This window comes from Dermacentor albipictus, chromosome 1 (genome assembly GCF_038994185.2).
Source record: "Dermacentor albipictus isolate Rhodes 1998 colony chromosome 1, USDA_Dalb.pri_finalv2, whole genome shotgun sequence".
In the NCBI taxonomy this organism is placed as follows: domain Eukaryota; kingdom Metazoa; phylum Arthropoda; class Arachnida; order Ixodida; family Ixodidae; genus Dermacentor; species Dermacentor albipictus.
The window spans coordinates 393,857,898-393,878,315 of NC_091821.1; the positions used below are offsets into that span (position 1 = coordinate 393,857,898).

The 20,418-nt window shown below is 48.7% G+C and overlaps 2 protein-coding genes and 1 long non-coding RNA gene across 3 annotated transcripts in view; 2 read left to right on the plus strand and 1 right to left on the minus strand.

Moving 5' to 3' along the window:
- LOC135914650 (histone deacetylase complex subunit SAP130-like) overlaps positions 1-20,418 on the plus strand; it is a 612,247-nt gene that overhangs the window by 374,429 nt on the left and 217,400 nt on the right. The gene's annotated exons all lie outside the window — the stretch shown is intronic.
- LOC135913559 (uncharacterized) lies at positions 7,156-10,751 on the plus strand. Its single transcript, XM_065446074.1, has 8 exons — positions 7,156-7,466; positions 7,556-7,681; positions 8,165-8,324; positions 8,495-8,658; positions 8,911-9,119; positions 9,379-9,748; positions 9,834-9,930; positions 10,330-10,751. Exons 1-8 carry the CDS (start codon positions 7,267-7,269, stop codon positions 10,336-10,338), a joined length of 1,335 nt encoding a protein of 444 aa, XP_065302146.1. The 5' UTR covers positions 7,156-7,266; the 3' UTR covers positions 10,339-10,751.
- Positions 11,163-20,418, minus strand: part of LOC139054660 (uncharacterized) — a 111,221-nt gene continuing 101,965 nt past the window's right edge. The window contains exon 3 of the long non-coding RNA XR_011511407.1: positions 11,163-11,180. This is a non-coding gene — a long non-coding RNA (uncharacterized lncRNA). The remainder of the gene's footprint in view (positions 11,181-20,418) is intronic.

Consider the following 20,418-nt stretch of genomic DNA (forward strand, 5'->3'; position numbering starts at 1 on the left):
GTTCCCACACAGGGAGGGGCGGATGGGGAAAAGGTAATGTGAGAAGGCAAGGAAACTCTACTACTATCGGCATGACAGCAGTTGCGGGCAAACGGGATAAACTTAAGTTCGAGGAACGGTAGGGTACGTTTCTGCTATTTCAGAAAAATAACCACCATGAAAAATATGTCAAGCGGACAACTTACGCAGGGCGCGCAGAAGCAGAGCCGCATTAATTAAACTACACCGCAGGGTCCAGGCGACACTACGGAAGCGGTCGCACGTCGAATCAGTATTTCTGTGCCTGCCGCGGTATCTTTGCGGCTATGGCATGCTCGAGGTCACGGGTTCGATTTCGACAGCGGCAGCTGCATTTCGACGAGGGCGAAATAGAAAAAAAAACTATCGCGCACTTAGATTTAGGGACACGTTAATTAACACCACGATGACAAAATTATTCCGGAGTTCGTCACTACGGCGTGCCTTATAATCCGATTGTAGTTTAGCGCGTGCAGCCCAACAATTCAATTAAAGTTTAATACTTCTGCCACGATGCGATGTATCATGTGAGGCAATGAATATGTTCAACCTTCTCAGAGGTTATGAAATATGGCGCACAACAACGCCTCAAGCAAACACCTCTCCCTGTGTGTTCTGTGTACCATACGTAGACAAGCAGCAGTGGTGAACGCAAGGTAACCGTTAACATCAACTCACCGCCCTCGTGTTGGACTAAACGTTGAAGAAATTAAACATTCGCCGTCAACATCAGCGTTAATTACCGTCAATCAAAGCCTACGGCACAGAAAGGTGCCCTTACATCGATTCCTACAGCGCGTGGCATCCGCATATTTTTCGGTGGAGAAACTGTCACTTGTTCGCTTTCGCGCTCTCCAGCTAATACATGAAAGGCAGTTCCGAAGCTTGAGAAAATTGAAGATCGGAAGCAAAGATGGGGACGCAATATTCAGCAGTTGAGACACCGGAAAGAAGAATGATAGGTGTAACGTTAAGGGATAAGAAAAGAGCAGATTGGGTGAGGGAACAAACGCGAGTTAATGACATCTTAGTTGAAATCAAGAAAAAGAAATGGGCATGGGCAGGACATGTAATGAGGAGGGAAGATAACCGATGGTCATTAAGGGTTACGGACTGGATTCCAAGGGAAGGGAAGCGTAGCAGGGGACGGCGGAAAGTTAGGTGGGCGGATGAGATTAAGAAGTTTGCAGGGACGGCATGGCCACAATTAGTACATGACCGGGGTTGTTGGAGAAATATGGGAGAGGCCTTTGCCCTGCAGTGGGCGTAACCAGGCTGATGATGAGACACCGGAGATGCATAAGGTCCCCGAATTTTTAGGGAGTCAACGCATTAGCATTGAAGAGCATAAATACAGCTTTCTTTCTACTCTATCGAGTAAACGTACCATATGGGACGCCTAATGCTGATATCATCCATAAATAAATATACCTACTAGATATCTAGTAAATAGCAGGGGATAACATCTATTCAAGAAAGGTTGGTCTGTCGATTTCGCGCCACAGCTAAGCTATGAACGTTGAGACGTTGAAGTAACACACACACACACACACACACACACACACACACACACACACACACACACACACACACACACACACACACACACACACACACACACACACACACACACACACACACACACACACACACACACACACACACACACACACACACACACACACACACACACACACACACACACACACACACACACACACACACACACACACACACACACACACGTACTCACGCACATTCCATTGGTATGCACTTTATTGTTGGCAGTCACCGTCGTTGCATGCATTGATCTAGTATACGCCTTGTCTAGCATACGTAGCGTCGTCTTCGTCCTTCGAGTTGCGTCGAGGTCACCTCGAACACCACCATTCCAATGCACGCGCGTGGGACTCGGCGTTATAGCGTTGCTCAAATGTCACTCGGCGCGTCGATATTGTTCGTCGTCGCTGACTCGCGGCACAGCGAATCTATATAGCCCCGGCAGGATGATGGGCGCGCATGCAGCTCGCGCTTCTCTGGTTGACCCTGGAACGCGTAGATCGCGGCGCCCTTTCCCTTCCCGTCTGTCCGTCCGCTTCCTGTGATGTGCGCGCAATATCACCGCGTGACAGAGAGCACATACCTGCGTTTTTAGGAAGGATTCCTTCGTGCATTAAAAAAGAAAGAAAACCTTTCCGCACGGCTGGCGTTTCACAAAGAAACACCAAGGACACGAAGCAACGTGACCAGTGGCGTAGCTAGGCCGTCTGGTACCCGGGGCCCATAGATATTCTGTCACCCCCCCCTCCCCCCCGGGGTGTAGCCGGCGGAAAAAGGGGTGTCTTCAGACGTATATGACACCCCCCCCCCCCCCCCCCGCTGGCCCCTTGAACCCGGGGCCCACGGCCCCCCGGCCCCCCCCCCCCCCCCCCCTGTTGCTACGCCACTGAACGTGACACCGGCTGATCGTCGAGCGCGAATGGCTACGTCAGCGAAAACCGTGAACACATTTAGAACAGATCACGTTTGGAGGCCACGTGCACGTACGAAAACAAAACTATAGGTATGATCCAAGGCAGTCCGGAAGGAATAAGCGAGTTATCTTATGCGGGATGATTGCTGCGAGAATAGTAATAAATCAGGGGTGTGCGAATATTGAAATTTTCGAATACGAATCGAATACGAATAAGGCGAAAAACTGTCTTCGAATATCGAATCGAATATCGAATATATGTGTACTATGAAAAAATTGCAAAACGAGGTAACAATAGCTTTATTACCCTTTTAAAAATAGTATTGCATTTTACGAGGCTGCTTCAGGTTAAAGAGGCACTCATTCTAGGTAGTGGACTCAGGTAATGTAAGGTAATGCTCTGTCAGGTAAACGCTTGTTGCAGATTATCGCGAAGGAAAATTGACTGCTCAACATGTTCAGAAAGTAAAGGCTCTCTATGCACTGTGACAACATTGGTCCAGGTAACATTTTCTAGGTCAATATTTTATTGCGCATACTTACAAAGCCCGAAAGTACATCATATATTGTTATGAAAGAGCCCTAGAATAAAGTTTGGTAAAAAAAATTGAAACTGATCATGTCTCATGGGCCTGATGCAGATAGACTGGAACAGAGCGTACACATTCATAGTAAGGTTCGTTACAGCACTTAAGATCACAGTGCTGTAACGCTGTGTCGTCGTTTTGTACCTTCTTTTGTCCTTGTTTTGTGTTGCGCTGTAACGAACCTTACTATGAATCCCAACCAACTGGCCCAACTTGCCATCTTGATGCAGAGCATACAGATAATGAGCGGATCATGTGAAGCTCTCAGTGAATAAACATGTTCTTAGGAGAATGTGGAGCAAGCGTATAATTCGTTAATTGCTAAATTATTCACAGTCTGTCCGAATATATTCGCCGTTTCGACCATTATTCGGCCGTCCTCGAATATTCGGGAATTTACGAATATGCATTTCTCGAATCGAATACGCTTCGGATAAGGAAAATATTCGATTCGTATTCGAAATTTCGAATATTCGCACACCCCTATAATAAATATTTAGTTGGGTGGGGGAGCCGTGAGTAACGAACAGGCCTTAGTTTTGACGCACTAGATGTGCAGAATATATGCATGAACATCTGTATTTCGTGGCATGCTATATTAGATATTGATTCCGAAACGATGAGAAAAAAGACAGCGTGAGAAAAAACAGCAGCATAAAATGAGGTGTATAGCCGATAACTAAAGGCTGTCTTCGAGCTGTCTTCCAAGTAACCGGAGATTCGAAGGACAATATGCATACAGTCAATTTCATATGCACACTAGAAGTAATATAAAATAAGTATACTGCCGTCTGCTGGAGATTATAATGACTGTTAGTGGCAATGAAAGTTCATCTGTAGTAGTGTGTCGTTAGATGCCACGAAGTTGTCAAAAGCAAATAAAATTTTAACAGCGTCAATATTTGGAGAATATACGATAATACACAGCCGCAATTTTGTAGCGAAGCCTTTCCCGATACTATATTCCTTCTCGCGCCTCATTAGTGGTCAAAGCGACGCTCTGCCCCCGTTATCAAAGGAATAAGCCAACCATGAACGGTGGATGATAAGAATGGCATAGAATCGAGCGGAAGACATCGCTACAAAGACGCGGCCCAGATCATTGGAATAAGGCCCAGCTAGAACTTTAATGTCGCATTAATGTAGAAAGTTTACTGCGTTTGCGAAGGTATTTTGCGGGATTCTAATACGGGCAGTTCTACTTCTTCTCATATCTTTTTTTCAGTATAGCCCATTTCTCCTCTGCCCACATTACACAGCTGGCGTCTTACACTTGTTTATTTCCCTCTCGTCATCTTCTGATTTAATCAATACACATTCTTGTATTTTCTTTTTCTCTTTCTCCCTAATGCGGTCACTATAGCAAGGACACTATATAGTGTTCTAGGCGCAAGCTTGAAAGCAAACACGACGCCTGGTACCACGTGTCAGAGACCGCGTGATGGGGCTGAAACAAGAGCTGCCTGGATCGAATTACGCTTTCTCAATGATTTCACTAATCGTGTCGCGTATGTGCCGTTCCACACACCCGAGAAGAATTGTTTTGCAGTAGACTGCAGGAAGCCGTGCACACAATCTGGGGAAGCTGTTTGAGTTTGTAAAATTTCTATAGACGTATCGGCGAGTCCGTTGCATGAGAATTTATACACGCGGAAATTAGAGCCGGTACATAACGTAAAGATTCATTTCGCTCGATTGAATTCCTTTCTCAACACGAACTCTTCACGATCAGCCGATCCCGATGATCACGTGGGCGGAAGCGCCGCTCGAACAGCTGACGAAAAGCGAAAAAGAATAGCATTGGAATGGAATTGTCACGTTATCCCGACTATTGTGCACCGAAAAAGAAAATGAGGGGTGGGGTGGAGGTGTAGGCGCTATTGATCTCAGCCACTTGAGCCAAAGCAAAACTGTTAAACGTGTTAGAAAAAAAAAAGCAAATATTTGGGGCGAATCTGATGTCACATTTGGTTTCACTTTATAACAACGACGTTTTCTCGATGGCAGTCGTTTAGGCGGCATTGCCTATACATGCTTGCAGAAGGTCGCAGCGAATGCAGGTAATCACCTCAAAATACCCTGATGTCGTTTGTGTATATCAGGAAAGATGAATGAAGTGGTTGAAAATAGCGCAGACATGACGACGGAATGGAATCAACGTTGGGCACACAACATATTTTGGCTAAACGAATAACTGTTATCAGTTGACACAGACAAAACGGTCGTGTTACCCAAATACCTCCGTGGTATAGAGAACACTGCTCTGCGTATCGCTTAAGTTACTGGCCATAACGCTCTTGATCATACGCGGTGTAAAACCGCTTGAGGGAGCTGTTTTCGCCGGCGCTGGTAAGAATTTTTAATGGGAAAACCCCCAGAGGCACAGGGGCCTGTGCGTGATCACAGCTTCGCCACATTGTGTTACGTCCGAGATGGTAAGGAGCACGTTGACCTGGGAACCCCTGCGGCAGATAGTATGTCAAATAATGACAGTTTGCAGATTAGGAGCCCGTGATACACCAGGTTAAAAGCTTCGGTGAGATCACAGCAGATAAAGATACCTGCGGCACTCCTCGCGAAGCATAAGGGAAAGTGAGAACCCACGCGGGTGTGTAAGCTGTGGCGTTTGAACCGCTAACAGCAAGGTTTTGGGCAAAGCGATTAGGGTCAGCTTGGAAGGTATACGCTGACGCGAGAGACTGACATATCTTTTCCGATCTGTAGATTTAAAAACTGGACATACCCGAGCTGTCTTCCAAGTAGCCGAATATCTGAAGGATGGGACATGATATTTGAATACATAAGCGAGAGAAGTTATATATAAAACGTCCAAGGTGTCAATGCTGAGATAATTTCAGATGTCCCAGATCAGATATGATTTTAAGCGCTAAACAAGCGTCGTCCTACACAGAGCAGTTGACATGGCAGAAATACAAGTAGGGGAGAGTCATCGACGTATTTTAATAAATAAATAAATAAATAAATAAATAAATAAATAAATAAATAAATAAATAAATAAATACCGATGAAAAGCTCGAAGAAAGCACGAGCAAATACACCATATACTGCTTCGTTTCCACTCTGCCCAGGCCGACCGACTTCCCTAGGCCAAACGATGACTGAAAATTTCCGCATTTCGGAGAACCGAGCTTTGCGTGGTCCGCCCGTGAGAACTTCCGATCGTCGACCGTCGGCCCAGAATCCATCAAAGAACTCGGGAACTGCGTGAGGCCAACGATCAAGGACACCGCCTAATCGGTCACATCGTTTAAAAGGAGACATAGGCACCCAGCGTCAGCCGCATGCCTGGCTTCGGTTCTGCAAGAAACCGTTCCGTCCAGGAACGCCTCTCTCAGCGCAGCGCACGCCGCGTGAAGAGAGCCCCGGAAAATAGTAGTTTCTTCGTTGCCGCTGCCGCATTTCGTCCTCCCACGCCGTTGAAAGCGTGGCATTTCGGTGCGTGAACAGTTTAGTTGTGGTTCGCCCGACACTGAACAGGAATAGTCCGCGTCCCCTGCGCGCCTAATCCTCGGTAATGCGCCGAGAAGCAGCGACGGCGCCGTGGCGGGTCGTCTGGAGGATAAGCGGAAAGAAAAAAAAGGGTGGTGCGGCACGTTTCTTGCAGGCTTTATGTTAGTGCTCGTAGAGCACACGTGTTTGAATGTTTGCTGTCGTTCGGGGGCTCAGGTTCAATGTTGCTCATCTTCCGTGAGACGGGTCCCTACCATTGACCTCCGCTATAATTGCCTCTATAGTAGGATTACAACTTAAAGAAACAGCAGTTGGCAACCAAGGCACACGGACCGCGCGGAGTTGTGCCCACACTAGCGGCAAAAACGCGCGCGGCAAGATTCACGAAAAGCGGCAGCAACGCGCGGCAAACGCGCGAATGGGTGCGAGACCCATTTTTCGCGGCCGCCGCAAAACGACCACCAATAATGGTACGTCCACACTAGCGACAAAAACGCGCGCGACACGCCGCACGCGGCAAGCGCCCGCGCGACCGACGCGCGCGGGCAAGTCCACACTGAGTCTCGTTTTACGGAACGCGGCAACGGCGCGTGGAGTCACGCGCTGTCTCGTTCCATTCGATACTTCTCGTGACAACGCGCTCTCCGTTCTGCCGATTTCGTGTTCCATCGGAAGTGTCTCTGTGTTTTCTTGCGCCACTGCCGACCACGCTCAGGCATGTTGGATACGGACGAGGAGCTACTGGTGACTGTGAACACTATAATACTGATTTGTGCTGTACTTGTGCGACGCCGACGTGCCAGAAAGCGGACGAGAAGGTTTCGGGGGCGCCCCATATGGCGGTACAGGGACACTGAGGGCCAGGCGCATACTCTGCTTCCCCGCCTGCGCGCGAGAGACGAAGGATACTTCAGAGAGTAAGTGGGATCGATAACTACTTCTTCGATTAAGCGCGCGCCACCTGCAGATCGTAGAGTCTCACAAATTATTGTGCCGTTTCTTGTAGGTACCTGCGAATGCCGCCGAGTGTCTTCGACACCTTGCTCGGTCTCGTGCGGCCCCTGATTGAGCGGCAGGCGACACCGCTCCGGGATCCCATTTCTGCTCACGATCGACTAGCAATGACGATACGGTAAGATTTATTTCAACCCTATTTCTTTCTGTAACGCAGGAATACCGAATGTCTGTGCTACACTTGTACCGACGCCGAAATGGAATCTTATTTACGCGCGCTTAGCGCACAGCCCGTGGTTTCAGTGCGAGATCAACGCACCGAAATGCCTCTGTCCCGTGCATTGGTGCACCACGCTCAAGAACCGTAGACGACCAAAAATGCCCCCCCCCCCTCCCCAGCTTCCGCACGCACGCACACGCTTACTTATGGCGTGCCACATTATCAGTTCGTTGTTCTCGCACGTCAAGCCCGAGTTTATCTTTATTCAGTATTTTCGGTTGTGCAAAAATGAACAGGCCAGTCAGCAATTATTTACTTCACTGTTTATGTTATTATTGAAATTATAATTGCATGGTTAGTGTGGAATACCCAGATAATGTATTGTAGAGCACAGTGGTGAGTGTTAATTTCAAAATAAAGGTTCATATTAATTTTTTACAGGTTCCTTGCGAACGGAGACACCTTCAGGAGCTTATCGTACAATTTTCTAACAGGGAGGTCAACGGCATGTGAAATTGTCAAACAAACAACTTCCGCCCTTTGGGACGTTCTTCAGTCAACGTATTTAAGGTTTCCGGCAACTTCCCAGGAGTGGCTAAAGGTAAGCAGAGAAGCTGTGTAACTTATGTTGTCTGAAATCTGAGTAAACAAGGTATAGCAGTGCTTTCTAAGGATACCGTGCAATAGTTCAATATGACATTGTTCTGTATCACGAGTTTGTAATGGTCGAGTACGTAATATGGGTGATAGGTTTGCCTTTGCTGTTTTCAGATCGCTGCAGACATGGAAGAATTTTGGCACTTACCCAATTGCATAGGAAGCATCGACGGTAAACATGTGCACATCCAATTCCCAGACAACTCAGCATCGATGAATTTAAATTATAAGAAAACATTCAGTGTGGTCCTCCTAGCTGTGTGTGATTCACATTACAAGTAAGTCAATTCTTTCAATGCTTGGAACTTTACTGTGTTGAATTCCTCAGCTTGCACTCAAGAGGTCTCATGTCACCACAGCAAGCTCAACTGTCAGTGTGCTTTAATTTGCAGCAAAAGCCTTTGCAAACTTTGTGTTTATTATAAACTTAGAATAACAAATTCAGTACCCAATTTCGTAGACAACTGCAAAATAAATAGAGAATGTACAGGGGTGTATTCTTTATCGTACTAATGTGTGTCTACTTCTAGGTTCACCTATGTAGACATTGGCCATTACGGCGGTGAAGGTGACAGCGGGATCTTTCAACGATCACCTCCACTGGAAGTGCTGGAAAAGGGTTTGCTGGGCATTCCTCAGCCTAGGAGCATTGGCTCAATAGGTCCGATTCCATACCACATAGTTGGCGATGAAGCTTTTCCGCTGACGCCATTCATGATGAGGCCTTATCCAAGACGAGGTCAGTTGGAAGTTATTTCCACTTGATATCTCTGCCTTTAACACACTCTTTATGCTGTTTTTCAAGTAAAGTATGGTGTTGTGATCCTTTTATAATGTTCATTAAAGCTACATTGAACTCTGCATTTAAATTGCAACCCTTTTAGTTAACATAAATCAGTGAGATATAAGTCTGCACGATAGATAACACTGGTTTAGCCACTTAGCACATATAGTAAAATGAAGAATTGCTTGAGGTGTACTGTTTTCCTTTTTCTCAGAGCTGCAGAAGTTCAGGAATGACCCAGCTCAGCGGAAAGAGTACCTGAAAAGGGCAACATTCAACTATCGCTTGAGCCGAGCAAGACGGTTGATTGAAAATGCTTTTGGAATCATGTCAAGCAGATGGAGAATTTTGCGGCGACCATTTCGGGCATCGGAGGAAACGACACAAAATATTGTGAAGTCATGTGTTGTATTGCATAACTTCCTGCTGAGTTCGCCGCAATCGAGATCTGCATACAGCCCACCGGGTTTCACTGATCATGAGGACTGGGAAGGAAACATCGTAGAAGGATCCTGGAGAGCTGGCAGTGACAGTCTGCCGGGCATGGGGGACCTCATCACTATGTCTGGATATCATTCAACAAGGTAAACTATCTCGCAAGTGAAAGCATGCACAATCAGGATTCCCTTGTTTGGCCACTGATGGTGCTGCATTTTGTTGCTTTTGCAGGACAGCTATGGATGTGCGCAACCACTTGGCAACCTACTTTATGAATGAAGGACGGGTGCCATGGCAGGAGAGGATAGTGACCCGCGCGGGAATACAGGTAATGATGCAGTTTTTCAATCATTTGCTCAAAACATATGTTGCAGGTGCATAAATTCACAATAATGCTGCACAAATTGGAGAGCATTCTTTATTGCCGGATTGTAGCACAGTATTCATTTGGGCAGCTCCATTTCGGCCTCAAAATAAGCGAATGAATCTTAAACAGATTTCGCAGCTTTGTGGCCATCCAATTGGCCGCCTCCTGGAATTCGTCTGGTGGGCTTTGGGCCCTCGGTACTGCAAGCTTCCTTGCACTCTCAATTCTGCTTAGTGTGCTGCTGCAGCTACCCAGTGCTTCTTGCACGGCTTCTTCGAATGTGTCATTTTTTGTTCTTTTACTGTAATGACAATGCCGCAGTTTTCATGGGCAGTTACACTCACAAAAAATGTTTTGCAGGAAAAATGAACAGCAGAGCTACCGAGACTGTTGGTGTCGAGGAAAGTCGCACTTGGGAAGGCTGTGCTGGCGGCTGGGCTCTGTTAGTGCCACTGTTGGACCTTGGTGACGCACGAAAAGAAAGATATCATCTGTTAAGAGAGATACAATGTAACATTCCTTGAGACAAGCTCACCTGGAAGATGCTGCAGCCTCAGTCAGGGTTGGACTGTGCAAGCTGAAATACATAGAGAACATGTTTCGATGAGACAACAGGATGTGAAACATCCAGTATCTGGTGCACAACATTTTACTGCCAGCAAGACAATTTATGCAATACATCATTATCCGTCTTTATAAGTAATGAACTATTTCATTTAGCAAGTGTGTTTCATGCATGTGTGTTATATGATTGATCATTCATAATAAATTCACAAGTACCCACCCACAGCTCTCTTCGTCATCTGAATTGCACATAGGTGTTCTCCCAGAGCATCTGCATTGACATCAACAAATAATAAACAGAAGTACGTAGACGTGATACATGGTAGTGCTAACAAAATGTGACAAAGCATACATTTCATCCAGCACTTCTTCAGCAGGCGATGGGCTGGGCCAACTGCATATAAGATTTATCTATGTTGCATGAATATTTGTCAGAGTACCACATGCAAGTCCCAGTACGTAAACAGAAAGAAACAAAATACCAATCGCCTGCAGCACTGCTGGTTGACAGTGCCTCTTCGGCCTGCTGCAGGTGTCTGTGAGGGCAGGAATCATTGTGTAAACACCTAATTTAAGCATTCAAGAACATAGTTAAATATAGGATTAGCACCTACCCATCTTGTGGCAGTGGGATATTCGTGGTTAATCTGGAAAGCAACCACACAGCGAGTATTGTATTCCATGATACACGCACATAGGTTAACATTTCTCAATTATGCGGCTATACGCAAATAATAAACGCTGTCCTGCATCGTACCGTAAAACCCCCGAGCAACAAAATAATGAAACGAGAAAGTGAGGGTAACTTAATAGTTTTATAATAACTGCTTCGATAATGTCGCCTATGCGAGAGCAGTGAAATATGAGTTTGCAAGCACGGGATATCGCAGCCATCAGACGGGGGCAGGAAAAATATTGAAAATTGGAGTGGTAGGTATGTGGCAACAAATGCACTCACTAAATGCTGCAACATGCAGAAAAGGCGAGCGCACGGCCGGCAGAAAACAAGACCGCGAGCAACCGCGTTTATTATTTCTACGTAAAAATGGCATGTATGAATGTGTTCTAGGATGAAAACTCCTTGTTTAACGAAGAAATACAGAAAAAAATTGGAGGACGCTTAAGCTTCGCCTTCAAGAGTGGAACGCGACAGCGTTCCCGTCGACCCGCCAAGGGGTGTAAGACAGTGGGCTACGGCGCAGCGACTACGCGCCCCGCATCGGACGCGGTGAGCGTCGAGCAGCGCCGCGTTCGGCGCGGCAACGAAATGTGCGCCTGAGCAAGCGACGCACGCCTGAGCCTTAGAAACAGCTCGTTTCTAAGGCAACACCGCATTCACTAGAGGCGCTTTTGTACCGCTTTGAAGCATCGAACTCGTGGCTGAGTGGCAGAGTCTCCGTGTCACACTCTGGAGACCCTGGTTCGATTCCCACCCAGCCCATGTTGCAAGTTGTTTTTTATTCATGAAGTGCCTGCAGGGATTTATCGCTCACGGCCAACGCCGACGACACCGGCTTTTCTGCGACACGAGCTCCTTAACGCTGTCGCGTTAATACGTCCGGCCGTGCGCTGCACGATTGCGCCTCCCGCACGGTGCGCGGGCACACGCCTCTTCGAAGTATCGAACAATACAGCACCATTCTTGAACAGGATAAGAGAGCGCCCGTATTCGGAAATTAATGTCGCAACTGGACTTGGTCAACATAAGATTAAGAATCGCCTGTAACGAACATGCCCGAGAGGGTCATTTCGTTTCCTTCGGCGCGTCAGCCGTTCACGTGAGCCACGCCAAAGCTATAAGTCGCATTTCTGAATACGGCAGTATAAATGCACTCACGCACTAGCGAGCGTACGCATACCCGTGGAGGGAGCAAATATTCCAATGTATGCACCAGATCAGGTCCCCGTGCGAGCGGGAACAGAGGTGAACCACACTTCACAAGTGCATCTTACTTTTCCGCGTAGTGTACGGTGTATTCCGCAGGAAGCTGTCGTGAATATAATAGTAGCTCCACTCAGTTTTCGCTTTCCCTTCCTTGCCGGGATCGCACCACTCTTGTGCGCCTTCTTTTTCTCCAGAGCTACGTTAAGCCAGCGGTCGCGGAAGTTCTTAAACTTCCCCGCTGCCTGCTCGCCTGCATGGTATGTACAAACACAATGACATGCTCACACATGTTCCCGAAATATTAGGAAAATTTCACCAATTACTCACCTAGTCATGCCAAACTGTTGTCCAATAATGTGCCAGCGGTTGGCGCGCAGGTCCTTATCCTTGAAATCGACGTTCGATTTATCATAAAGGCACGGATAATCACTCCGTCAGCCAGTCACAGACGCAAACAAAATCGTCGTCATGCGACCACTTCGAAATGACGTCGTACTTGATACCTCCGGAGCGTCTGCTGTTCTTGAAGAGCCTTTTCGCCGGCGGAAGCGATGAGGTGTGCAACGGACACGGACAAAGTGTGTGGGGTCTGAGCATTTCACTCTTCAAAAGTCCGCGGTACAGTTAATTTCCCTGCTGACCCCGTTTTACTCACGAAACTTCACTGCCAACTGGAGTGAAATTTGACAATAAATAGTTGCACAGAAGCAAGAGTTTTATTGCAGTTCAGTAAATAACCAAGCTTTCACCGTTCCACTATAATAGACGAATGAAAACGTAGAACGTTACGCGCTTGTAGCTTTATTTTTGCGGTTGCCCCATTATTTAGGTAACAGGGAAAGTTTGAAGTATGAACTATTTGCAGCCTCGCGGAGGAACAGTAGCTGGCTGTTATGAGGGCGTGGGCGGGGCTTCACCGCAGACTTGAGTTCTATCCGACTATAGTGGAGATCAGGGCGTTATTTGGCGTCATTTGCAGGTATGCCGTCATCATCGTGCTACCTTCGCAGTAGTCGCCGAATAGAAAACAGGCAAAACTCCGTTTTTGTCCACACCCGGGATTCTATCCGGGACCGCCATGTGCGGTCATCGTGGTCGTACCGTCCTCGTGCAATCTTTGGTGGCCCTTTGCAATTTTTAATGACTTGTCTATGAGCGAAGGACACGGTTCCTTTCTTGCTCCGCTATGTAACCAATCAAGACGTACGGATATTTTGGTTTTCAAACTTCCCGACCTATTCTTCAACTTCCATATCCTTCTACTTACGAGAGAGGCCCCTTTGGCACGGTACACACAACATCCAAACGACAAGGAACCCTCATCCGCAACGCCCGAGACATCCGGACATTCGAGCCCCTGTGGAGCTCAAATATACTCAGTATTCTTGGGAACTGCAGGGTTTGTAGTCGGAAGATAGACCTGTGCGCCTGTCCCTCCACCGCATGCGCGATATCGTATGAATCGCACTCTGCTCCTTCTTTCATTTATTTTATTCACTCTCGCACGTTTATAGTTTCCGATTGCTTCAGCACGCCTCTGGTTCTTTATTATATGACGTCTCAATAACAGTGTTCCTTGTTGCTCGAACTTCAGAATAGTGGCTAGCCGGGCTTGTTGGTACGAACACATTCTCTTGCAAACAGCGCGAATAACTGGACACAGAAAGAGGCACACGACACAGCGCCTGCGTCGTGCGGCTCTTCCTGTATCCTGTTATTCGCGCTGTTTGCAAAATAAGTTGTTGCTCGAAGAACGGGCGATTAAGAGCCCCCGACACAGCACTGGCTTCCGTCATTTTTTAACTCCCCGCACCCGTTCCGACCGGGTACACCGGATAACTACATCCAGTCAGTGACGCGGAACAAGTACAGCGTACCAACGCGCCCGCCGAGTGACTCTAACTTCAGATTTCATCATTCCCTAATAGCAGGATAACGCAGGTGCAGAATAATCCCGACTAAACATATCCGCCCCCCCCTGCTTTACCGCACATGTGCGCAGTATTATTAAAACGCAGCAGCAGCAGCAGCAGCATTCCCGACGCACATACGTTCTACCACGCTCGACCCACATCCAGGGCGTAGGTAAAACATAGCGGAGCTGCCATATGGCTCGCAGCTGCCGCCTCTCCGTCGCCGCAGCAGCGGCGAGCGTCCCGCTGTCAGGACAACAATCGGGAAGCGTTTCGTTGTCCGCGCAGACCGTGTCGCCGGCGTATATGCCAATAATGAGAGGCTGCCGGTGTACACGAACGAGAGACAAGCGAGAAAGAAGAGAGAGAGAAAATGGCAAAGGAAGTAAGCGGACACCAGACACGCGCACAGCCCGCTGCCACTCCGCCCCGCCCAACGTGGCGGGTGACTGACTGACGTCGTAAGTGTACGGTACACGCCGTGTTCCCGTCATGCGCCTGCACGACGGCTCACGGCACAAACGCACGCACGCGCGCGGCCTCCGCGTGTGCTGTATCGTCGGCTTTCCCCTACGCGAGCCTCACCGCTCTACATGTACGGCTGCCGCGTGGGGGGTGGGGGGGAGGACGACTCCCGTGCACAACAGCTCACGCGCCACATACGCACGCACGCACAGGAGCGAGAGAGGAGGTGGTAGTGACAGCGGTGGCGGCTTCTTCCTCCCTGCGTGATATCGGCCTAGATTTCGCACTGGCGCGCCGCGGCTCGTCGGCGTCATACCGTGTGGGCGTCGGTCGTCTGCCTCGAGAGAGAGCACGACCCGATCGTGTCGAAACGCCGCGGGGGCATACGGAGCAGATGTTTTCTTTAATTTTTTTTCCACTATTCGTCTCGTTTACTCGACCACATCCTGCTGCCGGATCGTGCTCTTCTCACTATCCCGCCACCCCACCCTTGTTTTGTGTCGACTTAGTTGCACATTTTCCCTCCGTTTTCCTTTTTTTTTTTGTGTGTGTGTGTGTGTTTCCAGCGGATCGGTTCACACGGTGCGCACGGCGCGGCGCATTCAGTCGAGAGCAAAAGTCTATAGCGACCACTTGTTTTAGCGCTGACAGGTACGCACACAAGAAGGGCCACAGGACACGCGAAGCACTGCGTGTGCGCTGTAACCCTTCTTCATGTGTCAGTTTCTGTCAGCGTTAAATGTTCGCTATGAATAACCGACTCCTCCCAAATTACCACCCTGACTGGAAACCACCACAGGGCATCCAATATATATATATATATATATATATATATATATATATATATATATATATATATATATATATATATATATATATATATATATATATATATATATATATATATATATATATATATATATATATATATATATATATATATATATATATATATTTTGTTGCGCCCGCAAAAGGCGTTACTTTGAAGCCGGGTAGAGTTAGCAGCGATGGCCTGGATCAGCTGAGCGCCTGGCGAGATTCAGCCAGCCAGCAACACGTCGTCTTCCTCGTTCACCACACTCCGGTGCCCCCGCATACTGTTTGTTGAGGCGTGAACCCACTATGCTCCTAAGAGTGTCACATTCGTGAGTCCACTACACACCTAAGAGCGTAACATTTCCCTCCGCGCAGACGAAGCCCGCCGGGCAAGTCTAACAGGCTATCGAGAAATAAAGGGCTTTAAACGGGCGACATGCGAAAGTTCAGTCTTTGCTGACCGTCGGCCATTTGATGTGAGACGGGCTATGCGGTAGGTTAATTCGCTGATGCGCTCCGTAATAACATAGGGGCCAACATAGTGGGCCAGCAGTTTTTCACATAGTCCACGTTTCCTGGTTGGTTTCCAGAGCAACACGAAATCACCAGGGTCATATATCACGTGTCGGCGTCGGCGGTCGTAGCGTGCCTTCGAGCGGTCTTGTGAAAGAAGGGTGCGTAAAGAAGCAAGTCGTCGGGCTTCTTCAGCAAGACAGACTGTCTCTGATATACAAAGATTATCGTGGCTGGAGAACGGGAAGATAGTGTCTAGTGTATAACGAGGCGGACGAGCGTAAAGAAGAAAGAAGGGACTGTAACCCGTAACTTCATGCTTTGAGGTGTTAAATGCGTACGTAATGAAAGGTAGCACGCTGTCCCAGTTCTTATGATCTGACTCGACATACATGGACAGCATGTTAGTGAGAGTTCTGTTCGTGCGTTCCGTAAGGCCATTTGTTTGGGGATGATACGGGGTGGAATGTCGAAACCTTGAAGCACATAGACGAAGCATCTCTTCGACCACGTCTGCAGTGAACTGCCGCCCACGATCGCTGATGATGACTCTGGGAGGTCCATGACGAAGAATGACAAAACGCAGCAGAAAAATGCACACTTCGGTTGCAGTAGCCGATGGTATTGCAGCTGTCTCACAGTAGCGTGTCAAGTGATCGACACACACGATAATCCAGCGGTTCCCATCGGATGAACGCGGGAAAGGACCGAGGAGGTCGATGCCAACTTGCTCAAAGGGAGTGCTGGGGGGTGGCACTGGATGGAGTTGACCAGGAGGAGCACTCGTCGGACGCTTATAACGTTGACACTCGTTGCAGCTGGACACATACTGGGCGGTCGTCTGGCGCATCATTGGGCCAGTAGAACCTTTCTTGAAGGCGGTAGAGAGTTCGCGCAGAACCCAAATGTCCAGATGTTGGATCGTCATGCATAGCGCGCAAGACGGAGACACGGAGACTCTCTGGGACCACCAGAAGATATCGTGGGCCTGTAGTAGAATAGTTCTTTTTGTAAAGAACCCCATCACGAACACAGAAACGAGTTGATGGTGCTGATTGCCTTGCAGTAAATAACAGTGGTTCTAAAGTTCTGTCTTTTTGTTGCTCGACCTTGAAGGTATCTATATCAGGAAATCCCGGCTCCAGTGATGCAATATAGCAGTCGAAGTTGTCCGCGTCGCAGTCCGTCGTTGGAAGCGGCATGCGCGAGAGGCAGTCAGCGTCGGCGTGTCGGCAGCCGCTTTTATAAGAAACGGTAAAGTTATATTCCTGTAAACGGAGTGTCCAACGCGCAAGCCGGCCCGACGGATCACGGAGATTAACCAGCCAGCAGAGAGAATGATGGTCTGTCACCACAGTGAAGGGGCGCCCGTACAGGTACGACCGGAAGCGCTGTACTGCGAAAATAACTGCAAGACATTCTTGCTCTGTAACGGTGTAGTTACGCTCGGACTTACTTAAAGAACGACTCGCATAGGCGACGACGTGTTCTTTGGTGTCAACGCGTTGGATAAGGACAGCGCCGATGCCAATACCGCTAGCGTCCGTATGAACTTCTGTGGGAGCCGCATGGTCGAAGTGTCGGAGAATGGGGTGAGACGTCAGACGAGACTTCAGCTCACGAAAACTAGCTTCACATTCAGGAGTCCATTCAAAGGGAACGCCCTTCTGGAGGAGGCATGTCAGCGGATACGCGATGTTGGCAAATCCACGAATAAACCGGCGGAAGTACGAGCAAAGCCCTAGGAAACTGCGTAGCTCTTTTACATGGCGAGGTTGCTTGAAGGCTTCCACCGTAGCAGTCTTCGCTGGATCAGGTCGTATACCGTCCTTATCCACTAGGTGTCCCAGAACGAGTGTTTGGCGCTCTCCAAAATGGCACTTCTTCGAGTTGAGGACCAAACCCGCTTTGTCCAAGCAGTCTAGCACAAGATCGAGACGTGCGTTGTGCTCACTGAACGTGCGCCCGAAAATCACTACATCATCTAGATAGCACATGCATACTTCCCACTTCAAACCACGCAGGATGTTGTCCATGAAGCGCTCAAAAGTTGCAGGTGCATTACAGAGCCCGAACGGCATCACATTAAATTCAAAAAGTCCATCTGGTGTTACAAATGCCGTTTTCTCCTTGTCTGCCTCGTGCATCGGAATCTGCCAGTACCCCGACCTCAAGTCAACAGACGAAAAGTAAGACGCTGATGAGAGGCAGTCGATAGCATCATCAATACGCGGAAGAGGATATACGTCCTTTTTAGTGATGGTATTGAGGCGGCGGTAGTCAACACAAAATCGCCATGAACCATCTTTCTTTCTAACCAGGATCACTGGCGCTGCCCACGGACTACAGGATTCTTGGATTACATTCTTATTTAGCATTTCGTGGACTTGGTCATTGATCACCTTGCGTTCCGATGGTGAGACTCTGTATGGTTTCTGTCGCAGTGGTTGGGCAGATCCCGTATCTATGCGAAGGTGTATACGAGAAGGAGGAAACAATGGTGGCCCCTCTTGCTGGGAGAAGTCAAACAGTCGGGCATGCTTTAGCAGAATATTCGCCACTTCGTGACGCTGCTTAGTGCTGAGCGACTTGTTTACCATAGTCAGAAATGAGGAGTGCGCCGCAGGGCAGACATTAGCAAAATGGCGCTCATCCGCAGAATCAAGGGCCTCTGTAAGAATGGCGAGCGATAGCACTTGATCTTCATGGTAGGCGGCAAGTTTCAGACCCTGTGGTAGTATTGCAGGTTCACTGGAACAGTTTACGGCCCATAAGTTGGTGCGTCCCTGAACAACTGACAGTGTGCAATACGGTATCAGTACATTCCTCTTGATGCAACTCAGGTGAACGGGCTCCACGGTAGCGTCAAACGTTCCGTCGGTGGTTGGAAAACAGGCGACTGAAACGTACGTTGCGGATAACGGAGGAACACCGGTATCCCGGGATACACAAAGCACACTTTCACGATTCGGTGGGCCTTCCATAAACGCAGCAGAAAAGCTCGTACCTACACTGATTTCACCCGTTTTGCAGTCGACAGTGGCACCACACAGTTTCAAAAAATCAAGGCCCAGGATTACGTCATGCGTAGAATGCGGTAGAACAGCGAACTCCGCGTTAAATATTTGGCCACCCAAGGTTACGTCTACATTACACACGCCCACAGGATACAACTCCCCACTCACTCCGCGAAACGTATCGGCACGGTCCCAGCGAAACATCACCTTTCGTCCTAGGAGGCTTTTAAACGCCAGACTCATCACTGAAACGGTTGCTCCCGTGTCCACTAAGGCCATGGATGAAACCCCGTCAATTAATACAAACACCGTATTCTTAAACATACAAATGGTTGGAGGTATCTCTGTCGACAGCGAAGATTGTCCAGCGACCTCACCTCCAACGGCCGCGCTGGCTAGTTTTCCGGAGGTGGCGACGGGTATCGACGCCGCGGAGAGGGCGATCGGCTTACACGAGGAGCGGGTGGTGGTGTCAAGCTGCGATCGGATGCTGGAGAACGGTTCCGCAGCGGCTCCGGGTGCTGGTGAGGCAAGCGTCCTAAGTATGTGTGCGAAGGCGAGTATGTTTCGCCCAGAGGAGCGCGGTACCGCCTAGACATCGTCGATCGGTCGAACCTCGGTGGTTGGCGGCGATTGCAGTACCTGGCAATGTGACCCAAGTCGCCACAGCTATAACAAACAGGCAAACGACGATCGATGAACTGCCCTTCGAAGCGCTCAGCCGTGGGGGGTCGTGTAGCAGAGCGAAGCGGCTGAGCCTGCTGCACAGGAGGAACGGTCGGTCTGCGTGCAAACCTGCTGGAGCGAGGGTGTTCTGCAGGTCGGTGTTCGGTCGTAAATGTGTCCTCACGTGGCCATGGAGCACCTCTGCGGTTGACGTCTGTGACACATACCGCCGGTTGCCAGGAAGCGCAGTGTGCGGCAGGCGCCATGTGTTGCGGGTAATAAGCGTCAGGTTGTCGTATGACGTCGCGCTCAAGTTCCTGGTGCCGCAGCAGTTCCTCACGCACGATCTGCCGTATAGTAGACGAAAGATCGGCAGACGGGCTCTCATCTACGCTGGCAATGGTTGTCACATTCGCCAGGCGTCCAAACTTTGGCACAATGCGACGTGTTTTCAACGTCTCAAACGTACGGCAATGACGCACGACATCTGAGACGGAATCAACGTGTTTTATGAGGAAATTGTATACATCTTCTGCAATTCCTTTGAGGAGATGTCCGACTCGGTCTTCCTCGGACATCTGCGGATTTACAATTTTGCACAGCTTGAGGA